Here is a 12,551-nt window from a genome sequence, read left to right on the forward strand (position 1 = left end):
GTTTTGATCAATCTTTCTGTCTCGGCTATGATTGACTATGAAGATATGAACATTGATATCATCCGCTCAAAATATTGGTTTTGAGTACTCGATTCGCTTCGTCAAACATGTATTTTCCTTTCTTAGTTTATGTTCCATAACCCGAGTTATGCCAACTGAGTACTCGGTGAGTCTCAATTTATGAGCTGGAAATATGTTGAGTAGTTGAGGTAAGATGTTGGTTACCTACCGAGTCTTGACAACTTGTGACGAGTACGATATTTTTGATGATTTTTTAGTTTGGACAAGTTCGTTTACAATATGATTAAATTTGTTGGTTTAATTTATAGCTACACAGTTGGCGTGATGAGAGACGCTTCTTGAAATTGTTTATACGTGAACTCAGTTAATTATGGAATTAATTATGGCGTCGGACGAGGCTTCTAAATGGATCATTTGTAGGCCGGGTAAGTTAATTGTGGTAATCCATGTAAACAACCTCACAGAAAATGTAAGTCAGTTATGTGTTTAGGCTGTGTTATTTTTTTTGCGGGGTTGATAGGCCTGGCAAATGGCGAATGGCACGTGAATGGGGACGAGCATGCTTCTACTGGGATTGTATATAGGCTAGGTAAATTACTTACTATTACACACGAAATACTTGCCAAAAGAACGTTATATAGTTTATCAGTGTATTTGTAGGTCTGAAAATGGTGGGATTTGAGTCAAACCCTAGGTTGAACGCGGTTAGTGCAACCCTTAACTAGGTCAATTTTACTAATTAAAATTATACGTTTTATCGATTGTATTCAATATATAAAGAAGGATGTCGTTTAATTAATCTGTGTATTTGAAGGTCTGAAAATGGCGGAAATATTTAAGTCAAACCATGGGCTGACCTCTATTAGTACAACCCTAAGCTAGGTGAGCTTAATTAGTTTCGATTATAGGTTTTGGCCATTGCATTCATTTGGTTGGTTTATATGTGGGATTTAGCTGATGTCTTGGTTCGTCCCTTGGTAACCTTAAGTAGCTAAAATGATAAGCGTAACGTTATTTGATGGTTGTTATATTTATTGTATTCGTTTTGGCTAAGAATCGTGGGTCCTAAAATTGCGAACTTGTGGTTAACTGCAGGGATCCTCTCAATACTACGGCCCTAGAATGAGTGCCCATAATTAATTACGAGTCCATGTGAGGAAGAAAGGGAGAGCGTATGTACGTGCTTGGTTAGTTACGATTGAGAGGGGGAGTGGATAGATGAGAGGGGTTGGGGAGATGAAGGGTGGGAAAGAGAGGAGGACAGAGAGTATTGTGTTACAGATACATAGTCTCTACTTTATTTTTATTTTGCTGAGTTTGAGAGGGAGGGACGGAAGCAGAGTAGGGTATGCTTAACTTTGTTCGATTGATGGGCGAGGGAAGGAGGGAGATAGAGAAAGGGAAAGATCGTGTCTCTCTACTTGGTTTTGTTCAGATTTAGAGGGATGAAGGGATGAAAAATGGAATTGGAGGGAGGGAGAGGATGTCTTTGCTTGATTATGTTCATATTTAGGGAGGGGTGGCGAGAGAAGGAGAGGGGCAAACAGTGAGAGTGAGAGCGTATGTGCTTGGTTTTTTTAAGAGTTAGAGAAAGGAAAGTGATGGATAATTGGGCGGAGTTAGAGGAGAGAGAAAGTAGGAGGGAGGTTGGCGGAAAGAGGAAGGGATAAGGAATGCAGTGACGGAGAGATGGTCTATATTCTGTTTTGTTGAGATTGAGGGATAGGAAGGCAGGGAGCGGCAATGTTAGTTTGGTTTTGTTCAGATTTAGAGCAGACAGGGGAAGGGGGATAGACGGAGGGAGGGATAGGCTGTACAAATTTATTATTATTCAGGCTGTGAGAGATGGTCGGAGGAGGGATTGGAAGGTAGAAGAGGAGGTTGTTTTTTAGTGTTGAGGTGTAATTAGAAGGAAAGACAGGAGGGGTGTATTATCAATAGTTTAGTGTCTTTAGGAGAAATAACATCAATTTGATATTATATTTTGTACTTTTCTTAGTATTCGTTCTTGAAAATGAAATAAAACAATGAGGAAGCGAACTAACTGATAAACATTAAATTTCAATGTAGAATGGAAGGCATGTCGTGGAAAATTGCACTGGGGGGAGGGGGAGGGAGGGTATAGAGTAATTAAAAGGCAATTTATTATCTTCATGAAGACAGCGTATTAACAGTCAATAGCTTTGGTGTGGAGGCAGAAGGGTGGAGGGTGACAAGAAAGGAGGGAGGGTGTTTATGCTTTTTTTTCCCGTATTGAGAGGAAGGAGGGATAGATGGTCAGGGGCGGGGGCGGGGGAGACACATAAAGGGATTGAGGGAGGGAAGACAAGAAGGGAGAGGTAATAGGAAGCAGACTGAATAGTAGAGAAGTGACTGATCATGAAATCCAAAGTAAAAAATATTGATAGAAGTAAATGTAAAAAAGAGTTGGTAATTCCCTTTTTTTTCCACATATGTCATGTAGTCTTGTTTTTGTCATAAAAGAAAGTACAACATAGTTTATCTAACCTGAAATTCTTTTTTTATATGTTGGATAAGTCTTTAGGATTCAAGAATCAAATAATTTTGGGCATAGCATTCGTACATTTTCATTGGTTATTCAGACGGTCTTGTTCTTGAGTTTGTGTGAATTGATTGCTAATTGGTAATTAAGAGCAACTCTAATATGTTCAATATATATGGGTAATTGAGGGATAGATTAGGAGTAATGTTTTTGGTTTAACAATGTTCTAAAGTTGAGTGATGGGTAGGATAACTGAGTTTAAATGATCTTGATAGGTGAAATAAAGACCTAACACCTACCATAACGAGTGCTATATTCTTTTGGAAAAAAATTGAACGATAAAATGACATTTTTGTAATCCGTATTTGAAAGGTTGTTAGAGTAGGGGAGTGACAGGTGGACGGGTTTATGGGTTAAGGCAAAATTAGTAGTAGAATGATGTTTTTTTCTAAAGAACTATGTTAGAGAAAACAAAGGACCCTAATCGAAAGATCATATTCATTCAAGTAATTAGCTGTTTGTGGATATATTTCATCCCGTTGGACAATATTGGAATCTGTGTCTTTCTTAAATCATATCATACAGGTAATAAACTGTTTGTTTGGGTAGATTCCTTCCATTTTGTTAAAATTGAAATATTTGTTCCCTTTAATTATCTCTTATTTCTAAAATTCATTCATACTTTCCAATGCAGGGATAGAAGCCGTGTTTGCTGATCTTCGACACCTCTCTCAGTTATTTATCAAGGTGCATCAGCTTTAAAGATAATGCTAATCTTCGTTGATTTTGTCAAGTGTGGTTTGCATTAGGTTTAATGATGAGCCCATATCAGGGAAAGGGAGGGGGTGGGAGATGTGAGGAAGGTATCGAGAGCATTTGTTTCGTTCCAGATTAGTTTCGCTCACATGTGTGATATACCCGTCATTCAAGATGACAACTAATTTGAAGAGTAGCTCATTGGCATACAAAGTGTACAACTATCTTCATTCTCATCTAATGTTGTTATGTGTGTTGGCGTGACGTTTTCAATAATTTTCGTGTAATTAAAATATCTGAAGCCTGTTGAATCCATTCCAGATTTCCAAGTATGATACTCATAGATTGGCCTTACATTACGGCAATTTGATGAGGGAGTGCATTCAAAGATCGAGCATTTCAAAGTATGTGTTACGTATATTAGTTAATCTACTTTGATATTGTAAAACTAACAAGCTATTAATATAAGGCATTCGATTTTGATGACCTTCGGAATCCCACATTCGGAAGTTCTTCGATTATACTATAAGATATTCAGATTTTTACGTATCATCAAATGCTACAACTTTCCGGGTTGACTTATGTGTTTGTTTTGGAGTGTTTGCTAGACATTGCATTAGTCATAGTTTTGACTTCTTGTGAAAAACAAGTTCAATTTAGGTTGAATATGCGAGTTATTATATTTTGCACTCAAATAGCAAGCCCCCTTAGAAGTAGCTTTCTGAGGTAGGAGGAGGCTGAGTCAAAGTGGTTATTAATAATTTTTTTTAAGAGTGTTCCCAGGTTTGGATTGTCTGGACATCAAAAGAGTTGGATGTTCACCATTCGTGAAATTGATGCATGTTCACATTTTGTATTATTCAAAGAATGGAACTACCACAACTCTGGGCAATGTTGAATGTGTACTACTATTTAAGAGAATATGACCGACTATAGTCATTATCTCATACGAAGTAATGTTTTTACTAAATAAAGATGTAGCGATTATCATCAATTGTTAGTATTTGTTACCTTAGAAATTGTACTTAAGAGTTAAGACAATTGTCTTGTAAAGAATTATATTTTACAACAATCCTTTCTAAGTTGTATGTAAGATAGATATTTTCAATATAAACAGATATGGTCCTTGGGACTCCGCACGCATCGCGCGCGGAGTAACAACTAGTATAACTAAAAAGTAGTAGGAAATTGGGTGAAAAAAGAAGTGTGGAAGACCCGAAGGAAGGTAGATTGATGAAGAAGCCAACACAACCCAAGCCAGTAGTGATAGGTGTAGTCACGCATGTAAGTCATGTACACACGCGTTTAACAAACTTCAACCTATTCTATTCACCTCGCTCTATACCAAACCAAGTTCATTCCCCCTTTCACTATTCTTGACTACTTACACTGCCACATTACCCAACCAACCAGCTGCCTAGAATTGAGACACATTTTAAGGTGTCACCCAATTGTTTTAGGGCACCCCCTTCTTCCACCAGGATTTCTCATTGGTTATTTCGTGTGACTTCTACAGTTGGTCTAGTACTATGATACTGGTGCCATATTTTCAGGATTTTTTTAATGAGTTAAGAGAAAAAGATCCGATTTTTGGTGGTGCTTATCTGCATGTAGGGATTAGTATTTTATTGACTAGGTCACAAAATTGTAACAAAACCGTTCAATTCTAATACTACACTTTTGAATGGAATTTTACGTTATATTAATACTGTATAACACTATTATTAGCAAAATGAGATAACGTCATATGATGGTACGTGATACCAATACTCGTATTTGAATTACAAACGTATTTTATTAATGAATAATATTGTAGACCTACTGAGTATAGTGGTATCGAAATTTAGTATTATCCGAGGGCATTATGGCGATTATTATACGTGGATATATATGAAAATATTGAAATTGGTTCGATAGCGCGCCATGTATATATACGGAGTACATCCTATCATTTTTCAGTTAAAAATTGTGCAGCGGTGGAACTCAGCATAATTTTTTTTTTTGGTTGGGAACACTCAGATTAAAGAAGCAAAGTTAGGAAATGTGAGATACACATCCAGGAGGGGGTTAGGGGGAAAGCTTGATACAAGCCATCGAGTCTAAAATACAATTAGTCTAGTCTAAATTACAAAGTTTCTCAACAAAAGAGAAGGAGCTTCATTCCAACTATAGTTTTCTTGTTAGGTCCATGATACTTGGTAGGTAACTTAAAGTAATTGGTCTCGTGTAAAAAAATTGTATCGACATCTAATAATATAACCTCACGCGTGACAGATAAATTAGAAAGTTGAAAAGGAGATAAAATCAAATGTTTTTTTATATGAAGGGAGCTACAAAGGTAATTTTAATACTGCTAATTTAAATCAAGTTCTAAGCTACTATCTATATGATTTTATCGATTAAATTAGTTAACAGTTTCCCATCAAATAAAATGATTAAAAGGATTAAAAAAAAAACAATATAAAATTCAAAGGTCATAATAGTTGGATCCTATGGACTGAAGATGGAAGCTGATTTGTTACAACAGAGGTAATAATCCTGATAAAAGACTTAGAAAACCCACATGTCCTTATTCTTTAAGACTCCAACACGTACCCTATCACATTACTCTCCCAAATGTCACTTCCTCCTTTCTCCTTCCTTCATGGTGCCCTTCTTCTATTCGCCCTTCCCTTCCTTTATATTCATTCTACATATCCTCCTCTTCCTTCACTCCATACATACCCTCCATACTTACCTAATCAACTAAAAAAAATAAAATAGAAAATGATTCAAGCGTTAAACATGCCATACTCATCCAAAAGAGATGAGATAATGTCAAGGTATAGGCCCATTGCACCTAAACCTGAGCTTTCTAATACTAATAATGGTGGCATTGATCAGGCCCAATTAGTTCCGGAGAAATTCCGGCAGTCGCCTTACTTACGGGACATCTGGTCACACCTCCAGGCTCGTCCCACCAGGACCCGCAAGCGTGGCCGCACTGCCGGAATTTCTCCGGCTGCGGCCTCGGCCATGCTAAGGAATCAACAACATCAACATCAGCAGCACCAGCAACAGGGGATGATGGGTTTTATGGGGTTGCCTTCACATGCAAGTAACCTAACATTCCATGCATGTGGAATTTATGGTGGTGATAATCAACGTGCAAATTATAATGTGGGTGGTAATTTAGGTAAGAATAATATTAATGAGAGTATAATTGAGTTACCTTTACTTTCTAGTACTCCTTTGTTGGGTGGAGAGTCAAAGGGTAAATCTATAGATTTGAACACAATTGATGAAGTTAATGGTTTTGATGAAGAAAAAGATTATTTGTCACTAAAGCTTCAAATTCCGATGACAACAACTCGTAATACTACCAGCAATGTGATATCTCCAAGGCCGGTCCGGCCGGTGGGGTCCATTATTAGTATAGTGGGCCCCATTGGTGAGGACCCCGAGGCAGGTCCAATTGTGAATAAATCTGCGAAGAAGGTTGAAGAGGAGGTAGATAAAGAGACGTTGCCCGCGGTCATATCTGACCGAGGCAACAAAGTGAGAATGGTGAATTCGGCGTATAAGGAGTTAATCGGGCAACCAGAGTGCCCGTGGCTAGATTCCATGGTCAGCTTGGGATCGGGCAGCAGGATAAGTGGAGAAGTAATAATCCGGTTTGGGGCCGGGAAACCGATTCCTGGGTCCGGAAACGGGTTTAGTTGTTGGGTGAGGATAGAGTGGGAGAGTGAAGGGGAAAAGAAGTACGTGAATGCGTTTAGTGAAGTGGTGAGGTTGGGTTGTGAATCTAAGGATAATTATGTGTATTATTGGAGGTTTCATACTAGGGAGGTTTCTCCTTCGGGTTCTAATGTTTAATGTTGAAATGTTACTCTTAATCTTTAATAGAAGAGTACGTACGTGTAGATCTGTGTGTATATTAGTGTAGTATGTTGAGGGGATGTAAATGTATGTTACTACTATATATATTATGCATAATATAGACATAGATTAGCCGAATAGTAGAATAAGTACTCATTTTATTTTTATGTTGCAAATTTTCTTTTTATAGTCGTCCCATGCATTATAGGTTTTGCTATACTAAACCTACATGAGTGGCGGAGCTAGAGGCCCTCGCTTCCACGGAGATAGAACTTTCAAAGTTCTTAGTCAAAATTCCCGATTTTTTTTTTTTTCAGGTTTACCTTTTCCTATTACTCACTCGCCTCTTGAAATTTTTGCCACGGCCCTGTTGAAATTTTTCGCCACTACTAAGTTTAAATCCTAGCTCTACAATTGCTAAAATTATTTGCTCTTACCAAGTTTAAATCCTAACTCTGTGACTAAACATAATGGACCAAGCAAAAAAAAAAAAATACCGAGTACTCGGCCGTATCATCAAAAAATACATTGGAGGAGGAACGAAAGGGTGATTTTGCATCGAGTTACAAGAGTGGATTTTTAACGTGAGATCGTGAAGAGCATTGAGGAGATGGTATCACCTATTCCAAAAGAAGTTTTTGTTTAAATGGGGTTAAAACCCAAACTATTTAACAAAATGGTGCAGGTTTCAAACTATTTATCAAAAATGGGTCCATGTCATCACTCCCGAATTTCTCTTTTTTTTCTCTGAAAAATTAGACAAGTCGCTGTCCAGGACAGCGACAACTTGCTTGCCATTTTGGTGTTTGACAAGCTACTTTCATCTCGCCGTTCTCCTTGTTCCGACCACCAAATGATGAGCTACCACCATCATTCTCTTCTTCTCACTTCCTTTATCGTAAGTACATCTTTGTTTGAGTTATCCGCTCAATAATTTGTGCTAAAAACAACCCACAATATCACCGTCCACTAACGATTTCGGTTTCGCGACAATCGATTCATATTGTCTGAATGAATGATTATTTGTATCGTATGAACTCCTTTTTTATGTAATTGAGGCCATTGGTAATGATGATCCGGAATGCTTTAAACGAACTCTCTTGATATAACTTGTTGTAACGGAGGCGCCCCGTTACCCAACCAGTTAATTGATAAGGCGATAAGAACAATAAATAACGAATGTAAATAAAGTTGACACAAAGATTTACGTGGTTCACCAGTAAAATAACTGGCTACGTCCACCCTGCGAGTAGATCAAATTTCACTATTGTGGAGAAAATAGTACAACAGTAGACCGGTACAAACGCGCTCAATATGAGCCAAAAGTATACCCTATTCTACCAACAAATATAGTAGTCTCAAAGGAACAAAAGAGACTACCCCAATAAGACGAAGGACAAATAATCTTGAGGCCTACCAAGATCTGAACAAATTCCTCCGATCTTCAAAGACAGACGAACACCAATAATAGAGCCCGGAACAAACTGAGTTTTCTTCTTCAGAAGGAACCTCACAAAACGACCCTCTTTATTGTGCTCTCAAAACTCTCTCTTAATTAACCTAGAATAAAACTTGGTGTTCCGGGTGTAATTCCAGAGCAGTTATTTGCTACCACACTTGCTTGTAGAATGACGTCTTTGATCGAATCCTTCTCTCGGTCTCTCCTGAAACAATGAACAAACTGAGGGCTCGGCTTTGCACCGAGCGTACTCACTCCGACGCTCAAGTCAGTAAACTTAAAGGGATTAAGTTATGTGTTACTTGGCGAAGTATGTATTATAGAGAGATAAGGAAGATATTACCAGATTATGAGGTGTTTAGGTTTTATTGTGGATCCTTTCCTCAATGAGAGTTGAGGAGTATTTATAGACTTTCACCTTTTGTCACGTAGTGACCAAGTGGCCAAGTGGCTAGCAGGTGGAAAGACTGATGTACCCTCGGCCGAGGGACCCATGGCAGGCCGGCAGGCCCTGTTGACTCCATGCCGAAGGGTCTTGGATATGAGTACGCGGATATGTGCCCCGGCTGGCTAGTCGCCGTGGCCGGGACATAGGTGACAGGCCGACAGGTTGCGTCGGTGAGGCTGTCTAACTCGTTGACTTGTTGTGGATATCTTTGACCTGAATCAATATGTTGACTCGGTCAGCGGGTGCAGAATATGCCCCATCAATTGAGTCTTTATATATTTATTCCACCCAAGATAAAATATCTAGATTAATAAGAAATAATAAGACTAATTGGAAATTAAGAGACATTAGGAAACTAATTAATACTTAGTTATAATTTCCTAATCGTAACAAAACCCATGAAAGAAACAAAACAAAGGTACTAAATAAAATATAGTGGAGGACCCACCATATTTCCAATGTCTTATAAAATCGACGTGTGAAACAAAGTTTCTCATGCACCAATTAATGTACCGAAACGGCAAACACAATCAGATGTGCGTGCGACTCGCGCATGTCACGGTTCCAACTTCAACTTTGTTTCTACGTCTTTTCTTCCTCGGCTAATTTCCAAACTTTAATCTTATCTTAGCTTAACCCGTCTTCGACACAAATTCAAATTTCTAACAAATCTCCACCTTGACTTGAATTACCCAAAAACGAACCAAACACAAATCAGCTTCAATAGAGTCGATCCTCAAATCACTACCTGTCCCGGTAGTCTCCACTTTGACTTGAACACAACTCCCAAAACGGACAAACGAACCAAGTGTGCAACAAATGTGACCAACATACGAAGTACCCAATGTAGCAAGCTGAAAACTACCAATTGTACTAAGTACCCAACATATTTTCATACCAATAGGAAGGCCAAACGCAGCAAACTCCGAAGAGGACAAAAGCTACCAAACGCCAACACAAATATATGAGATACCCAATGTCACTATGATGGAACGGTGTACCAAAACAACACACACAAGACTCCAAACAAAATCTCCTCCAAACTACATGGCTAAACGTACCGTCGTACCAAACTGTCCCAAAAAGAACACAAACGCCATGAACAAAACAAATGTCTCACTTGAGTATACTAGGTGTCATGACCACCACGAAAATGCCTACACCAAGGCAACAAAACTCAAGTCGAAACCAAACAAAAACAACATTCTAAGCGAGCACAAATTACCTCCATCAAAAGGTACAAATTGTTAGACAAGATAGTCCAACCCAAAAGCTCCAAAGAATAAACTCCCGTCGAAATTTTAAATGACCCCTTACGAGGTCCCAAACGGCTCTCTTTCAAGAGCCACAAACAGCTCCACCTGGAGCCCCAAACCGCCCCACCTCTTGGGGCGCAGACCGCCTCATTGAGGCGAAGAGACAAAAGTAGATAGCTTGTCTTGAGAACCTTGTAGGTTGACCTGTACCGGAATAGACTCCACCTTACTGTCAACACTAACATTCTCACTAAAGCTATCCAAACCCGAATTATCCAGAATACCACCAAGTGACCCAAACTGGATGTGCTTCAAAGTATCGTTCACATATCCAAGTTGCATATGCCCCAACTTAGACTCGAGATAGACAGAAGAACGATTACCTGATGCTCCAACAGTCAGCACAGTGCCTTGAAGGACATAAACAGTTTCTTCCTTAACACCCCTCCAAGTAACAGAAGAACCCTTACCAACGCACAACGATCCACCAAAACCTTGAAAACTGTAGCCCTGGTCAACTAACATCCCAAGTGATATAAGATTTCTCTTCAAATGTGGAACATGCCTAACACCTTCTAGGAAAACAACAACACCATCACATGTCCTAACCCGAATAGTCCCAACTCCATGCACCTCACAAATAGACCCATCACCCATGGCAACATTAGCCCCATGTGATGGGTCTATTGCACCTAAACCTGAGCTTTCTAATACTAATAATGGTGGCATTGATCAGGCCCAGTTGGTTCCGGAGAAATTCCGGCAGTCGCCTTACTTGCGGGACATCTGGTCACACCTCCAGGCCCGGCCCACCAGACCCGCGTGGCCGCACTTTGCTGGGATTTCTCCACCGGCCGCGCCACGCGCTTAGGAATCAACAACATCAACATCATCATCAACAACAAAGAAGAATGTAAAGATGTTAGGTTACTTGCCTTCACATGCAAGTAACCTAACATTCCATGCATGTGGAATTTATGGTGGTGATAATCAACATGCAAATTATAATGTGGGTGGTAATTTAGGTAAGAATAATATTAATGAGAGTATAATTGAGTTACCTTTACTTTCTGGTACTCCTTTGTTTAATAATGGAGAGTCAAAGGGTAAATCTATAGATTTGAATACAATTGATGATGAAGTTACTGGTTTTGAAGAAAAAGATTATTTGTCATTAAATCTTCAAATTCCGATGACAACAACTCGTAATACTACTAGCAATGTGATATCTCCAAGGCCAGTCCGGCCGGTGGGGTCCGCTATCAGTATAGTGGGCCCCATTGGTGAGGACCCAGAGGCAGGTCCAATTGTGAATAAATCTGGGGAGAAGGTTGAAGAGGAGGTAGATAAAGAGACGTTGCCCGCGGTCATATCTGACCGAAGCAACAAAGTGAGAATGGTGAATTCCGCATACAAGGAGTTAATTGGGCAACCAGAGTGCCCGTGGCTAGATTCCATGGTCAGCTTGGGGTCGGGCAGCAGGATAAGTGGAGAAGTAATGATCCGTTTTGGGGCCGGGAAACCGATTCCTGGGTCCGGAAACGGGTTTAGTTGTTGGGTGAGGATAGAATGGGAGAGTGAAGGGGAAAAGAAGTACGTGAATGCGCTTAGTGAAGTAGTGAGGTTGGCATGTGAGTCAAAGGATTATGTGTATTATTGGAGGTTTCATACTAGGGAGGTTTCTCCTTCGGGTTCTAATGTTTAATGTTGAAATGTTACTCTTAATCTTTAATAGAAGAGTACGTACGTGTAGATCTGTGTGTATATTAGTGTAGTATGTTGAGGGGATGTAAATGTATGTTACTACTATATATATTATGCATAATATAGACATAGATTAGCCGAATAGTAGAATAAGTATTCCTTAGGCTAAGTTTATCCAGGTCTTGCCTCAGACTCAAATACGAGTCTTAAGGTTTGATATTTTATTTTTAAGATTTACCTCAAACTCTTATATATTTTTCCACTTTATCTTTTACGACTCACAAAAAACATCCACTACAATAAATAGGACCCACATTTCACCTCACCAAATACTATTCATGGGTCTTAAGATGAGTCTTGGATTTTCAAGACTCAATTTAAGACCCAACAAAATCCCACCCACTTTATTGCAAGTCTTGGCTTAAGACACTATCAAATCTTAACTTAAGACCCATGTTAAGACCTTGGATAAACTACATGAGTGGTGGAGCTCCCACGGGAGATAGAACTTTCAAAGTTCTTTGTCAAAATTCCCGATTTTTTTTT

The 12,551-nt window shown here is 39.1% G+C and overlaps 2 protein-coding genes and 1 long non-coding RNA gene across 3 annotated transcripts; all 3 read left to right on the top strand.

The window, feature by feature from the left end:
* The first annotated feature begins 333 nt into the window (after positions 1-333).
* On the top strand, positions 334-3,652 carry LOC141658690 (uncharacterized). Its single transcript, XR_012549352.1, has 3 exons — positions 334-446; positions 542-610; positions 3,219-3,652. It is a non-coding gene; the product is annotated as an uncharacterized LOC141658690 (long non-coding RNA).
* Positions 3,653-6,046: 2,394 nt separating this feature from the next.
* On the top strand, positions 6,047-7,135 carry LOC141587940 (uncharacterized). The gene has a single exon (XM_074409403.1). It carries the CDS (start codon positions 6,047-6,049, stop codon positions 7,133-7,135), a length of 1,089 nt encoding a protein of 362 aa, XP_074265504.1.
* A 4,085-nt stretch (positions 7,136-11,220) lies between these two features.
* LOC141587941 (uncharacterized) lies at positions 11,221-12,006 on the top strand. The gene has a single exon (XM_074409404.1). The coding sequence runs from the start codon at positions 11,221-11,223 to the stop codon at positions 12,004-12,006; it is 786 nt and encodes a 261-aa protein (XP_074265505.1).
* Positions 12,007-12,551: the final 545 nt, after the last annotated feature.

Source organism: Silene latifolia, chromosome 6 (assembly GCF_048544455.1).
Source record: "Silene latifolia isolate original U9 population chromosome 6, ASM4854445v1, whole genome shotgun sequence".
NCBI lineage: Eukaryota > Viridiplantae > Streptophyta > Magnoliopsida > Caryophyllales > Caryophyllaceae > Silene > Silene latifolia.